At 40.2% G+C, this 16,445-nt stretch overlaps 2 protein-coding genes and 1 non-coding gene across 3 annotated transcripts; 2 read left to right on the forward strand and 1 right to left on the reverse strand.

Annotated features, from left to right (window-relative positions):
- Positions 1–3,070: 3,070 nt before the first annotated feature.
- On the reverse strand, positions 3,071–3,177 carry LOC141625652 (small nucleolar RNA R71). The gene has a single exon (XR_012535421.1). It is a non-coding gene; the product is annotated as a small nucleolar RNA R71 (small nucleolar RNA).
- Positions 3,178–5,117: 1,940 nt separating this feature from the next.
- LOC141620644 (uncharacterized) lies at positions 5,118–5,441 on the forward strand. Its single transcript, XM_074437462.1, has one exon. The coding sequence runs from the start codon at positions 5,118–5,120 to the stop codon at positions 5,439–5,441; it is 324 nt and encodes a 107-aa protein (XP_074293563.1).
- Positions 5,442–7,142: 1,701 nt separating this feature from the next.
- LOC141620645 (uncharacterized) lies at positions 7,143–8,470 on the forward strand. The gene is made up of 3 exons (XM_074437463.1): positions 7,143–7,474; positions 7,573–7,894; positions 8,033–8,470. The coding sequence occupies exons 1-3, from the start codon at positions 7,143–7,145 to the stop codon at positions 8,468–8,470; spliced, it is 1,092 nt and encodes a 363-aa protein (XP_074293564.1).
- The last annotated feature ends 7,975 nt before the right edge of the window (positions 8,471–16,445 follow it).

Consider the following 16,445-nt stretch of genomic DNA (forward strand, 5'->3'; position numbering starts at 1 on the left):
CTTAGATTTCCAACGCCACCGAAATCAGCTTATTCCGAGTCTTTTAGAGAAAGTTATGCCTAAAATACGACAGGCTGTCAAACGCGCTTTCTTACGCAGGAGGAACCCGCTGAGGAAAGGACGCAGCAAGTGCTGCGCCTTTTACAAGGGACGTAGCACCTGCTGCGCCTTTTCCCCAGGCTTTCTTTTTGTCCAAGTTTCCGTGTTTAACCTAAGTCGGTTGTTTTCGGATCTTTCTCTCCTTTCCTAAACCCTAATTCTGTGATTAGTATAAATAGAGACCTTCGGTCTCTCATATTTCTCACGCGAGTGTCCGGCCTTCTCTTCTCCCTTTGCATTCTAGAGCATGTTCTTACTTATTGGCCTCTACATGCTTGACCTTTCGACCACGTAAGCTCGGATCCTTCCGAGTACCAGCCTCGTTTTGCATGACCGACCAATATTACCAACTCCACTACACCATAATCAATTAATCAATTCAATTTGCTTTTAAATCCTTTTTCAAGAGCACTTTCATATTTGCATTATAGATCGAGTCGAGTTACCACTAAAAACCGATTTAGTTAAATATCGCGACGCTAGCATGAAAGTCTGAGGGTGTAAAATCCCAATTTTATTTAATGTATTTATTTTCTGTATTATAATTAATGTAAGAATTTATGTCATAAGCATGCTCGAAACCGTCTTTTAAAACCCTTTTTAACGGAAGTAACACAGATCTGACGTGGGAAAGAATGGCATCAATCGATGCGCCCATGCGAAAGGGCGCAGATCTCTGCGCGCCTCTTCCGGGGTCGCTTTCGATTGATGCACTTCTTCTTCTTCCTCGGGTTATTGTTCCTTTCGTCTTTTATTTTACTTTCTTCGTTCTTTCCCTTATTTCACCTAATAATTTTCAAATTAGTTTTTATGAATCCTTTTCAATAATCTTCGACTTAAATCCCTTATAATTAATATTTGTGGGTTTTCGTCACAAATTCAAACTCGGATTTTAGTGACTCGATTCGTTCATATCAAGTCCCTTGATTTCGTCTTTGATACATGTTTTAAATCTGTTTTCTTCATCAATTCGTAATCTTTTGTTTCCACCATTAACTTCAAGTTTGTAAATAAATCAATTCCAACATCGTAAATAATATCTAACTTATAATAATTCGTTTTAAATTGTTTTCTTTCACTTCATGACGATCCCAGATGCATGTAAATCAATTAATCACTTCTACTCGAGTTACCAATCAATAAATCAATGTAAATTAACCAAAGAACGTTAAAAACCGCGAGTCTGACTTTCACAGTCAGAACCCAACTTAAGAAACAGATTTCGAGAAAGTCTTTGCACCTCTTCCGCAGGACGCATCGATGTTCATACTGTTCGAGGTGGTTTCTGCCTCTGAACTCTTCTCGTTTTGACGTAGGGTTTCTAATTAGAATTTAATTAACCATTATTCTTATTATCACCATAATTTCCATATTTTCCAAATTTCCTTATTTTTCAAATTTCCATATTTTCCATATTTTCCTTATTTTCCAAATTTCCAAATTTTCCTTATTTTCCAAATTTTCCTTTTCTTCATATTTTCCAAATTTTCCTTTTCTTCAAATTTCCTTATTTTCCAATTTTCCTAATTTAAATCAATTTCCTATTTCCTTATTTTTTCCAATTTTCTAATTTTCATTTATTCTTTTATTTTATTTCTAAAATTCTTTTGGGCATGTTTATGACGTAAATTCAAGTTTATCAATTGTAATTTATTTCTTTGTTTCGTATTCGTATTTATTATGTATGATTTATTTACTTGGCACTCACATGTAATTAATCTAACATTCACTTCGACCCCAATTTGTGTGTTAATTACTTGTTCACCGACTTAGTTAATTCTCACATGCTAGGATTAATCTAATGGATGTTGCATTGCATGCATATAAATCGACAACATATCGAGTATAGATAATTTCCCTAATCATTAGTATAGGCCTCTATCGAGGCGGGCGGGATTAGGTGTTCGATCAAAAGAGCTTCCTAATACGTACCCTCACCCCTTACTCCAGATCTCTGTGAACATCCGTGTTCATTGGCATCCACGAGAGTCATTCTAGACATAGAATGCTAAGGGTAACGAGTTCTTGGTGTTCATGTCACTACTTTGTGTCTTGACATGACACGAGGTATTTGAATGGTTTCCAATTTTCCACAATAAATTGGTGGCGACTCCACAAATGCAAACGCTTGTTCCCAAGCGCCCCCATGGGCTCGCGTCCACAACAACAAATGGCGCCGTTGCCGGGGATGGCGTTAGGTTATATTTAGTTTATTAATAGTCTTAGCTTTAGTTTTGTCTCACTTGTTAGTTTGCTTTAGTAGTTATGCGTTTCATTGTAGAGTGTGTGATTTCTTGCCCTCCCCTACTGTGTAAAGACACTAGGAGACTAACGGTTTGTCGAGTGCATGCCTAGGAGGAACCATCAAGCTCAACTCTTCAATTCCGACCTCGAAAGGCTTTTTAGGACCTTAAGGACAAGGACCCTTGATAGAGTTCGGAACCTTCCTCAAGCAAACATAGACCAACCAAACCCACACATCTTACCAATCATTGACACCACAACCCCACTTCAACCAAACGACACGATTGAGACCCCAATAGAAAACCCATTTCACAATATTCAATTTCCAACTCCACCTCAATCACCACCTCCTCAAATACCTCCAATGGCTCTACGTGACCACAACCGCCCTAACCATAATGATTCCTGTAACCCTATTAATTTTTGCACTTTGGCTCCCAACAACTTTGGGATACACCCCGCCCAAGTGGGGTTGATTGAAAAAGACTTGTTCGGGGGACACATTGAAGAAGATGCTCATGCTCACCTTCGAAAGTTCAAGAGAAAGGTATATATGATGAAAAAGAACGGGGTATCCGAAGACACTCTAAGGATAATGGTGTTCCCATTCTCTTTGACGGGTAAGGCGGACCGGTGGTTGAATATTCACCCTCCGGATACATTCACAACATGGGACGCTTTATCCAAGGCGTTCATGGCCAAGTACTATCCGTCATCCAAGACCGCCATGCTACGAAATGAAATCCACACCTTCCAACAAGAAGATGGGGAATCCTTGGGTGAAGCATGGGATATATATCAAGACCTTATTGCTAGTTGTCCTCACCACGGGATTCCGGAGTGGTATATCACCCAAACCTTCTTCCAAACTTTATTGCCTAGGACTAAAGAAATGGTGAATGCCTCCGCGGGAGGGGGATTTGACCATTTAGGTGATGAGGAAGGGACGACACTAATTAAGAAGATGGTGGACTCGGAGGCCAATTATGGATCAAGGGGAAATATGCTTAGAATAAATGGCAAGTATCCTAAGGAGAACTCATCAAGTTCAAATGCCGAGACAAATGCTAAGCTCGACCTTCTCACCAAGCAACTTGAGAAATTGCAAAGGAATCAAGTTCATCAAGCCACAACCTCACATGGTCCACCCATGGAGAAGGTAGTCCAAGTTTCATCTTGTGAACTATGTGGGGGACATGGTCACACTTTTGACATGTGTGCCAACAACTACAATGGGGGGTATGAGGAGAATGTCCAAGATGTTAATGCCTTTCAAAGCTATAACAACAATACAAGACCACCAAGACCACCCTACAACAATCCTAATGTCTACAACCCGAACACCAACTTCTACCATCCGGGTTTGAAGAACCACCCCAACTTTTGCTACAAGAGCACCAATTTTCAATACCCACAGCATCTTCAACCCCAAGCCCCGAATAATCCACCCAGATTTTCTCAACCAAGGGGTAGATACTCAAACCAAAGAAATAACCCCGGAAATCAAAACCAATGGCCCAACAACAATCAAAACCAAAACTTTGGATACCAACCTCAAGGTTACCAAGATTTTGGAGGCAATCAAAACAATTAAGGTTTCTATCAAGGGAACCAAGTGAATAAAGCTAATCAAGGATTTGGGCAAGGGTATGCTCAAGGGTTTCAAGATCAAGGTCAAGGACCAAACTTCAACAACAATGGCCCTAGAGGAAATTATCAAGGGGGACAAGGTCCCAACACTCGGAATGATTATGGGTTTCCTTTACCCCTATCCAACCAACCTTATCAAGAACCCCAAGTTGACCCCTCTCAAAATGAACTTATGAAGTTGGTAAAGAACATGCAAATTTAACATAGCCAAGACATGGCTAATTTCATGAAGGCTACTCAACAAGAAAATGCTAACCAACGACTTTCTCACCAAAAGGAAATGAGGGAGTTGGAAGCCCGATTGGCTTATCATGCTCTTGTTAACCCTCATAGGCCACCCAGTGGTTTGCTAGCCCAAGGGGAAAGCTCCAAGGATGCCTCAACTAGCCACCAAGCTCATGCGGTGGTTTTGAGAAGTGGGATAGAGCTTGAAGACCCCTACAAGCATCTTGACGTAGAAGTTGACACGGATCCCAAGAGGAAGCGGGTGGAAATGAGTGGTGGAAGTGAAAGCCCACCCATGACATCGTTGGCTAGAACGAGCGAAGCAAAGAAGGGAAAGAAAGCTTGTGAAGAGTCTTCAAGTGGGGGAATTCAAGTGGAAAAGGATGTTGATGGATTCATGGAAGATCTCCCTTATGAGGAAGAAGTTACCAAAGAAGTGCCCTTGCAACCCACCAAAAAGTTAACAAAGAGTGTAAATCTCCCAAAGGTATCCCCCAATTCTCAACTTGTTTCTCATATTCCATATCCCTCAAGAGCCATAAAGAGTAGGGAAAACTTCAAGTATGCCAAGTTTTGTGAGCTGCTTGAGAAACTTGAAGTACACTACCCTTTACGGAAGTGATTTTGAACCTGGCAACTTACTCTAAATTTTTGAAAGATATCTTGACTAAGAAGAGGGTCTTGAGTGACCAAGAAATTGTGGCAATGGAAGAGGCGTGTAGTTCTCATATCCTTAACAAAATGTCCACTAAACTTGGTGACCCGGGAAGCTTTTCAATCCCTTGCATGGTTGGCAATGTTCCCATTTCAAGAGCTCTTTGTGACTTGGAACAAGTGTGAGTGTCATACCTCTACAAGTTGCAAGGAAAATTGGCATTCATAACCTTGCTCCTACTACCATGACCCTCCAATTGGCGGATAGGTCCGTCAAACGTCCTTTAGGGGTGCTTGAGGACGTATCCGTCAAAGTTGGGAAGCTTTTAATCCCGGCCGATTTTATTGTCCTTGACATCCCGGAGGATAGCGATACCCCCATCATCCTAGGTAGACCATTTTTGGCTACCGAAGGAGTGCTTATTGATGTGAAGAAAGGGCGGCTAACCTTCCGGATTAAAGGCGATAATGTCGAATTTAATCTCCCTCATTTGATAAAAGGACCCAAAGTTGAAAGGTTAAGCATTATTGAAGTGATTGATGAGGTAGTTCATGAAGTGACCCAATAGGAGGCGGAGATGGAATAGGTTTTCCAAATCTCCCTACATGACGAAGCAATGAAAGAATATCATGATGTGGATGACGAGCTTTTGAAGAAGGTGGAGGGCCTTCTCCCTCCAAAGGTACAACTCAAACCTTTACCTCCTTCACTCAAGTATGCTTTCCTTGGTGAGGGGGAGGCTTACTCCATGATCATAAATGCTAACCTAAGTGAGTCACAAGAAATGAAACTTCTAAAACTTTTGACAACGCACAAAAGCTCACTTGGGTATAGCATTGATGACATCAAGGGACTAAGCCCGAGTTTGTGTATGCATAAAATTGTCTTAGAGGAGGGAAGTCAACCAAAGGTTGATGGTCTTAGGAGGATAAACCCTAAAATGGTCGAGGTCGTTAAAAATGAAGTTTTGAAATTGCTTGAGGCCGGGATTATCTATCAAATAACGGATAGAAAGTGGGTGAGTCCGGTTCACGTGGTACCCAAGAAGGGAGGGGTGACCATGGTTGAGCAAGAAGACGGGACTCACCTACCTACTAGGCCGGTAACGGGATGGCGAATGTGTATTGACTATAATGCCGTCACCCTTAAAGACCATTTTCAATCCCCTTTATAGACCAAATGCTCGAGAGACTTGCGGGATATGTGTATTATTGCTTTCTCGATGGTTACTTCGGGTTCTTCCAAATCCCCATTCACCCGGAGGAACAAGAGAAAACAACCTTCACATGTCCCATAGGTGTTTATGCATATCGTAGAATGTCATTCGGGCTTTGGAATGCGCCTGGCACCTTCCAAGAGTGCATGATGGCAATCTTTTCGGACTTTCTCGAGAAAAGCATGGAAGTCTTAATGGACGACTTTAGTGTCCATGGAGACTCCTTTGATCATGGTCTAGTCAACTTGACAAATGCGTTGAAGAGATGTGAGGAGCACAACCTTGTCCTAAATTGGGAAAAATGCCATTTTATGGTAGAGGAGGGGGTTGTACTCGGTCACGTTATCTCTATAAGGGGTATGGAAGTCAACGGTGCTAAGGTTGCCGCGATAGAAAACTTGTCACCTCCTTCCAATGTGAAGGGAGTGAGGAGTTTCCTAGGCCACGCAGGATTCTATAGGCGTTTCATTAAGGACTTTTCAAAAATAGCAAAGTCATTGACTTCATTACTCCTCAAAGATGTCCCTTTTGTTTTTGATGAATCTTGTCTTGAACCTTTCCATAGGTTGAAGGAAGCATTGGTCACGGCTCCAATAATTCGGGCCCTGGATTGGAACCTCCCTTTCGAGATTATATGCGACACGTCAGACTTCGCAGTGGGTGCGATCCTAGGGCAAGTGGTTGACAAGAGACATCATGTCATTTATTACACAAGAAAGACCTTTGACCAAACACAATGTAATTATTCAACAACCGAAAAGGAGATGTTGGCAATCGTGCATGACATTGAAAAGTTCCGGCAATACTTGGTTGGGTCCAAAGTGGTGGTGTATACCCGATCACACCACTTTGAGACAATTGATGGTGAAAAAAGATGCAAAATCAAGACTCTTAAGGTGGATCCTATTACTTCAAGAATTCGATTTGGAGATCAAGAACAAGGCCGGGTCGGAAAATGTTGTTGCCGACCACCTATCAAGATTGACCGTTGAAGACCATGGAATTCAAGACAATAGTGCACCGATTAATGAATGGCTACGGGAAGATAGTCTAATGGAAGTTAGCACCAAGACTCCTTGGTTTGCGGATCTTGCAAATTACCTTGTGAATGGTTTCATACCGGATGAGATGGAACCGAGAAAAAGGCGAAAGTTGAGGCATGATGCCAAACGATATTTTTGGAATGATCCCCACTTGTTTCGCAAGTGTGGGAATGGAATGTTCTGGAGATGTGTTTCTAGGGAGGAGGGCTTGGAGATTGTTCACCGAGTTCACAATTCCGCTTATTGGGGACATTTGACCACCTCAAGAACCATTGCCAAGATCCTCCAAGGTGGATTTTATTGGCCCTCCATGTTCAAAGATATCCATTACTTGGTGAAGACGTGTGATGCATGACAAAGGGTTGGGAATATTGGAAAGAGAAATTAGATCCCCCTCACAAACATATTGGAGATTGAGCTCTTTGATTGTTGGGGTATAGACTTTATGGGACCATTCCCAACTCTTGTGGAAACGAATACATATTGGTGGCGGTGGACTACGTGTACAAATGGATTGAAGCGGTAGCCTCTCCTACCAATGATAGCAAGGTTGTCATGAAACTTTTCAAAGGAACAATTTTTCCAAGGTTCGGGACCCCGAGAGTGGTTATAAGTGATGATGGATCCCATTTCCGCAAGATCACCTTCAAAGCATTACTAGAGTCACATGGAGTACGGCATAAAACCGCACTTGCCTACCACCCTCTAACTAGTGGGCAAGTGGAGATTTCTAACCGCCAAATCAAAGCTATGTTGGAAAAGGTGACTAGCAAGAGCCGGAAAGATTGGTCCTAAAAGCTCCCGGATGTGTTATGGGCATTGAGAACGGCATACAAGACACCTCTTGGTACCACGCCCTACAAGCTTGTGTATAGCAAGGCATGTCATTTGCCCGTTCAGCTAGAACACAAAGCTTGGTGGGCTCTCAAGGAAATGAATTTTGACTTTGATGCCGTCGGAGAGGTCCGATTTCTCCAAATGAATGAGCTTGAAGAACTGAGGTTGGAGACTTATGAGAGCTCCAAAATTTACAAAGACCAAACAAAGAAATGGCATGATGCTAAGATCATGAAGAAGGATATAAGTGTGGGAGACCTTGTCCTCCTTTTCAATTCCAAAGTTAAGGTGTTCCCGGGCAAGCTTAGATCGAGGTGGTCGAGACCCTTCAATAAGGTGATGAACATATTTCCTTACTGTGCCTTTGAGCTTTGGAGTGAGGAAGGTGGGACCTTCAAAGTCAATGGGCAACGAATCAAACGCTACTATGAAGGAGATGACAAAGGTTCGATTGAAGTGCTCTACCTCGGGGAACCCCTTCCCGAGGAGGAGTCAAGTTGAAATTTTCGAACAATGATTTGGTTTGGTGGAGTTCCACAAGAACCACCATTTTTATATAGCATTCATTTAGTTAGAAAATGAGAAATTTCGGGATTATCATTCTGGGTATAATTTAGGTTGCATAGCGGGACCCTTCACTTTGCCAATTCCCGACTTGAGGCGTCGGTTTGAAAGTGGAAAACTCGAAAAAAAGGGGTAAGTGAAGGAGTCGGGATTTAATTTTCTAAGGAAAGGAAGAAAAACAAGCTGAAATTGAGGAAGAGTGACCCTGTGCCGGTGGACCGGCAGCCGATGCCCTCCACCGGCACCGAGTCAAATTATTTTTGGCGAAAATTTGAAGTTGCAAAGTAAATTGAGGTCCTCTGCCGGCCTGCCGGCAGGCCGGCAACCGGTAGGGAAACCCTATATTGAGGAAATAATGTTGGAATTAAAGATCTGAAGTAAGGAAGAGGTCCTCTGCCGGCAGGCCGGCAGTCGGCTCACCGGCAGAGGAACCTATCACTTAGGAAAGGAAGGAAAAAAAGGTAGAAAGGAAGTCCCTGCCGGCAGGCCGGCAGCCGGCTCACCGGCAAGGGACTACACTGAGTTGAAAAAGAAGTATGCAGGGGATCCTGTGCCGGTGGACCGGCGGCCGGTGCCCTCCACCGGCACCGAGTTCAAAAATTCTTGGTGATAATTAATTTTTTTTTTTGGGAATCAGGCATGTGCTCTATGCCGGCAGACCGGCTGCCAGTTCGCCCACCGGAAGAGACACATAATTACAGCACAAAATCTAATCGTGCTCTCCCTTCTTCTTCATTCTATTTCACTTCTTTTTCTCTCTTATTTCCCCTTTCTCCTCTCCTACTCCACCAAATCACCATACAACTCCATCAAATCAACACCAACCTTCACCAAACCTTCATCTATCATCAACCCTTCACTCCTCCTTCACCTTTTAACCTTCATTCGACCAAAAAGATGGCTAGCAAAAGGACTAGGGCAGATTTGGCATTGGCTCAACAAAGGCTAGTTGAAGCGGTGGCTTCCGACACCAACCCGGATCCCGACTTTCCGGATGTGGTGTTTGCTACTCAAGCACAAAAGGTAAATTTATCTTATTCAAGAATCGCCCCCTTACCCCAACTAGATTTATTTGTCGCCCTGCAATGAGAAATTGGGATTGGATGCGAAAACCTTTGAATTGTTTAAGGGTGTTGGGATGAAAGGGATGTATGACTTGCATGAGGAAACCTACCCCCGACTCACTTGGGAGTTTCTTAGTAGTTTCTGCCTTGACAAGCACTAACAAACACAAATGGTTGCCCAAATCCATTTCCGCCTCATGAACCGAGACCATACCATGTCCCTTGCTAGGCTATGAAGAATTTTCGGTTTAACAAATCCCCTAACCCACAAGGCGCCCGCAAATATGCACTTTTCTAGGGTTTGGAAGGCCATCTCGGGGTTAGATGATCAAAATGGCGTGAAACGACCGGCAATTGCTTGCCATAGTGCCCCTATGAGAATATGGCACCGATTCATGGGGTCCACGTTTTTGTAACCGATGAACCTTGGGTGTTCCATGTCATTGAGCTAGAAATTTTGGGCTCTTACTTTCTCATGGCCCCAACCCCTTACGAGATAAATGTGGGTCATCATTTGGCCCTTCACTTGCAAACTAGCAAAATCTCTGGGGGCAAAGAGTTCCCCTTCATGTGGGTGGCCTCATCACCCAAATTGCCAAGTGTCTAGACAACCCGGTTGATTTGTCCACCTTGTGGTTGATTCGTGGAGAAACTTATATCACGAAGGATTGGCTAACAAAGAAATTTGAGTGGATAAAAACCAATCCTTTCGACGGGATTGACTATTGGCAAGTTCAAAAAAAAATTCGGTCCTGCTTCCCAAAGCATCCAAATTTAAAATAAAACCCGGTGAAGACTCATATCTCCTTGAAATTGAGGCGGAGGCCGACGAATCCCAACCTCCCCCGGGTCAAATAAATTTTCTACGGAAGGGACAACCGGACGGAGACCTCATCTACTCTCCAATACTCCATGCCTAACCCATCCTTCCAACCACCACCCTTCCAACCTCAACCATGGGGTGGAAACTTTGGTGAGGGCTCCTCTAGCCACACTCCTCCCCCGGCACCTCTCCATGCCGACTTGATCACTTTCATGAATGATATGCGGTTGGGTATGCAAACTGCCGCAAGTGAGAGGCTCGGGCTTCAAAAACGTTTGGACCGGATTTACTATGACCAAGCGCTGGGTTAATTTCCGGTCTAGGTTGACTATAGGGGGAGGAACTACGAGCACCCATCCGGCCTATACCATTCCTACTACCTCGAGCCGGATGGTGGATACCATAAGGATGGGAAGTTTACTTACGCCGACATCAACGTTTGGCCGGATTACTTTGCCGCCCCGGTCTTTCCCCCTCCCGCTTCTCAAGGGGAGGGGCATGATACGCAATGGTATGGAGGTACACCCTCCATTTTTGGGCAACCCGAGGTTAGGAGTGGTTCGGGAGCAGGCACGGAGGTTTTCATCGACTCTACCACGGGATTTGGCGACCCCTCCGTTCCTATGAACACCGATGATTTCTTTAGGAAGACAGAGTTCGGCACCGGAGAAGATGATGAGGAGGAGGACAACGAGTCCTACGAGGCACTTTTGCTCCCATAAATCCAAAGCCAAGTACGATCTCCTTCAATCCAAACTTCTCATTCATGTTTAAATTTTTGTATGCATTTAGATTACTTGTAATATATTTAGAATAGAAACTCATTTAGTTGCATCCATTTAGGCTTGCATTAAATTTAAATTTTGTAAAAAAATCGTCACATATAGAAATGCATTCATGTAGACTAGCTTGCATCGTATTTCAATATTGCATATAGATTAAATCATGCATTGCATACTTATTTGAAAAATAACTAAAAATTTGCAAAATCAAAAATCAACAAAAACATGTATTTCTTTTCCGCATTTCCTCCACACATTTATTTCCATTGTAAATATGTAAATAAATAAGTGTGGGGAGGGAATTCCATCATTAAAAAAAGAAAAATACAAAAACATGTTATTTATTTTCAAATATTCAAAAATTCCAAAAACACGTTTTTTAATTTCGAAAATTTCAAAAACCACCAAAAATATGTTGTTTATTTTTCATATTCTCTCCCTATACTTTGTTCCATTGAGGACAATGTAAATTTCAAGTGTGAGGAGGAAAATATCCACTTTGTGAACATTTTTTATATTTGTACATATACATATATACTTGTAAATTTAAGAAAATTCGAGAAAATGCCTAAAAATTGAAAAAATTCCAAAAATATTGAAAGATCATAGATCTATATTAGACTCTCTAATAAAAATTAAATTATCTCATAATTTATCATTTTAGTGATCTATGTAACATGCATGCAAATATAAAAGCATAAAAATAAAAGTTAAGGAAAAACAATTTCCTTACATTGATTTTATGGTAATATGGGCACAAACTAGATCACCTATCTAGTTTGTTCTTGAGCTAAAAAGAAATGGATGATCTTCCTTGAAAAACTTTCAAAAAGAAAGTCTTCTTCAAGTTGCACCCAAGAACAAATCACCCAAATAATCTTACAAATATTAACTAGATATTTGTAAAACATACCCTTGATAATATTTGTAATATTACTAACACTCTTAGTAATAATATTTTGATTACTAACTTCTTAGTAAATGATGTATAATAATTTTAGAGAGATAGACCAAATTTTGTTCACATGCAAAAGTGAAGTAAATGAAGTGTAGAAAAATGAACAAAAGATGGATTGTTATAAGGAGGAAGTGGCAGGTGGAGGAGATGGAGTGAAGGAGTCAACTTGTTTTAATATTGTCCAAACTTTATCACATGCACAAAGATGTTATGATAACCTATGGAATAAAAACAAGTAATGTGTAATGATTATGATTATAATTATCCACTACACTCCATTTACACAGTCCAATGTCCCATTTACAGGTCCATTTTGGTTCTTATATTTGTCGCACAAATACGTGTAAATTTTATTTAAACATCGTTTCATGTTTAAATGCTTCCAATTAATTTCGTCCAAATCACTCTGTAAATATACGTGTACCGCTACACATATTATTTTACGTACTAATATTAATCACATTAATCAATTAGTACAATTTTAGTGAATTAACTAAAACCCGTCTCCCTAAATTTATTATTCAATTATCACATAATTAAATAATAAATGTCGTGCCTCGAGTTCGCAACTTGAAATCTCTCTAAAAATAATCGACTAACCTTTTAGTCTATAAATCAAAGGACTAAATAAATTGTATCTCATACAATTAATTAGTTGTCAATTGAGGTTCGTTCCTTTAGGTGTGACCGAAAGGGGTCAGTTGATCACCGCCGTCTCACGACAATAACGTTAAACTCTAGTCAGCCAACCGTTATCGATTTACGTTAATCAACTGACGAGGATCAAATAATTAAATATCTGATGATATTCCTTTAATGAGATTTATTATGTAAACGCACTATTGTGGAGGACACTAACTCCAACAATCTCCCACTTGTCCGACACAAGGTGTGCGCTACCAATTCTCTTGTCCGTTTTAATCTCCCACTAAATGCAAGGTGTCTTTCGGGTCGCACTTGCACATGAACATATCGCGAGTGGTTTTCTCGATCGGGAGTGTGACTACCTGACCGGAAAAATTTCTCACAGATTACTTCCGAGTGTGGCCACGCATTTGTAGTCATTAACTACTCGAATGGCCTTGAGATATAGTTACCCAACGTGGGTGGACAATTCCTATCTGCCCTATCTATCCTATTGCACAGTACAGATCACCATGACCTAGTAAATGCCCTTTGGCCTCCTTTCACGGTACGACTTAGGATAAAAACCAAAGTCACTCGGAAACTGCACTTCCTCAGATAATAGTCTCCAGTCAAAAGAATCGACTCATAGGAACGTCTTAGAGATCCCTGCCACGACCAGGCATCTATAATAGAACTTAGGGACTCTCTAAATGGTCACTGTCCGGCAAAGTGTCACACACTCTGCCTATATAATCGACTAGTCATCACGTATGACCTTATGGTGTTGAACAACCATCAATCGACTTACAATCTAGTCACTCCGAGACGTCACCTCATTAAGTGACTAGGGACAAAATACAATGTTCATGTTGTTCACTTGAATAGTGTTCAACATTGTCTCCACAACTTATTCAGATAAATAAGGTATTCAATGTTTTCAGTCAAACTGAATAATTGAGTTCTTAAAGAAACTCTAACAATAAATGCGATCATCACTTATGTAAATATCAATACTCTATCCAATATTTACATAACGATCTTTAGCAATTAAGGTATACTCCTCAATTCACATTGAGATGACATAACCATCATGTCTACCTTATGCCTGCGACTTTGGTTAGAGGATAAGCAACAGTTGCATCACTCTAATTTTCATTGCTATTTTCCTTTGTTCTATGCAATCTTTTCATCACATAGAGCATTTCTAAGTACACGTCTAAACAAGTTTTTAGAATATGGTTCTAAAGCCAGTCAAACACTCCCACTGTTTTCACAGTCTCTCGGGTGACGATATTCGACTAACAGAACTACTCTAGTTCCATTAAATTCCGGATATCAACTGTCTCTTATACAACATCGGATGTTATAATGTACTTAGCTTTCGTTCATGATTTATACGTAACACACTTATACAAATCCTTCATATGACATCTTTTATGTATGACTCCTCATATATATATGTATAACTTCTTATACATGTATAACTTCTTATACACATATGTATAACTTCTTATACATATTATTCTTTATGCACATAGCACTCTTACATGCTAACCATTCCTTAACGAGGTCCATAACATCTTATAAGCATAGAAATGTTTCCGTGTAATCCTTTTACACAAAATTCATAAATTCCTTCAAAGTACAAGAGTAAATCCTCAGTGCTTCTCAAGTACTCAAGGATGCTCTTGATAATCATCTAGTGATACTCACTAGGAAATGATTGGTAATGACTTCTCATATTCTCAACATGATAAGTCCCGACGAGAGAAGCTTTTAGCATATTTAATAGATCCTGCAGCGGAAGCACAAGAGATCATATTAATTGTTCAACAACTTGAACGAGTCAAGAATCTTATCACATAAGTCTCTTGACTATAATGCTAATATCCATAGAGATCTATCTCATTAGATCCGGATATTTAATATGCGCCATGCTACTCTCAAGTATTCACCCGAGAATATTTCTAGTCACTAATATGTCAAACACATATTTTAGACTAAGAAATATCACTTTAGCTACATTTCTAGTCAATAATATGTCAAGCACATATTTTAGACTAAGAAATATCACCTTAGGTACATTTCTAGTCACTAATATGTCAAGCACATATTTTAGACTAAGAAACTCACTTTAGCTCCCACTAAACTCCATGTATCATCATGTTATCTCGACACTCGAGTAATACCGTTTTGATAGACTACATGATTAAACCCAAAGTTCCAACTCTTTGACGTATATAGATCACAAAAGGGATCTTTCAAGCATGCTAGGCTTCTTAGCATTGACAACATCAACTAAACTTCTCCCTTCATAAGATACATTCAAGGAGAAAGTTTCGTTATCCTTTTGCCTAAACTTATCCTCATGAGAGGCTATATTGCTAAGACCATACGAATTGATAAAAGCATTTGGGTTGTCACAAACTCTCTATAACAAGCCCAAATTTTATACATCTTATGTAACCTTTACGACAAGATCAAGGTAACCAACCAAAGTATTCACCTTAAATCAAGTCTCGAAAACATCTCGTGTTTCCTTCCTTATCGCATCGTGTGCAAGGAGATCAATTCGAATTGCATGGCGACACGCCATCACATAGAGTTCATACTATAGAAAAGCCTTTGATGAGGGTTTAAGATTCGTCACTTTTGAAAAGTAACGCAATATTATCGCAAAATTATCTCCTTATAACCACTGAGCCACAATAAGGAACGTCTTCTTGCATTGTACTCACCACTGAGCCTCAATAAAGAACATCTTCTTGTATTGTACTCAGTTTGTGGGTCTTGGACTTCCGTAAGTTCAAATTTTCTCCCACTCTGTCTTCCAGAAAATGAAAATCTTTCTGGAAAGACAGCATTACGAGCCATAAACTCTTTGTTCTCGTTTTGGAGGAGTAAAAACCAAGTGGTTCAATTTTGGATAACCCTCACAAATACATAAATTGGTTCTGAATATAAACATTTATGATCCCAAATGTATAAAAAGACAAGTTAGGGACTCTCCCTATCCATATCTCATATGGAGTCATTTAGGCTATTATAGTCGGGTTTTAAACTTTTAGTGAGAAAATAGCTTACAAAAATTGCGAAAAACCTCAAACTATATCTCATAAAGTTCGGTTTATATACTTGACTACACCATACTCTATGGTGTCCCAAGGGGAAGGTATTATGTGAACTGGTTCCCAATCTTCTTAGTGATTATCAAGGTCATTACTTGATATTACCCATTTGATCTTCAAAATTATTACTTTGAAACTTCCGATCAACATCTTGATCTTGACGTGCTTTTGGTTTACTACTTCATTTTGAAAATATTCCACGTTTCAAAAATCACTTTTATGTCTTATTAAATAGATATGAGGTTTTCATATCTACTTAACATTACGGTAAAAGTAACGAAGTATATTTATAACCAATTATCGGCCTTACACATCCGTATGTATATGGTCAATCACCTCACTATTGTGTTTCTTTTCAAAAGAAAACATAATTTATGCACACACACCATAAGATTCTCAATCAAATGTTGTTCGATGTGCTTTTCGTTTATTCGTTTAAACGAATTTACTTGAGGTTTGATCAATTTGGGTTCACCGAATTAGAGACATTAAAATCTACAAGATAGTATAATATTTAGTTTTCGTGAAGA

This window comes from Silene latifolia, chromosome X (genome assembly GCF_048544455.1).
Source record: "Silene latifolia isolate original U9 population chromosome X, ASM4854445v1, whole genome shotgun sequence".
Taxonomy (NCBI): domain Eukaryota; kingdom Viridiplantae; phylum Streptophyta; class Magnoliopsida; order Caryophyllales; family Caryophyllaceae; genus Silene; species Silene latifolia.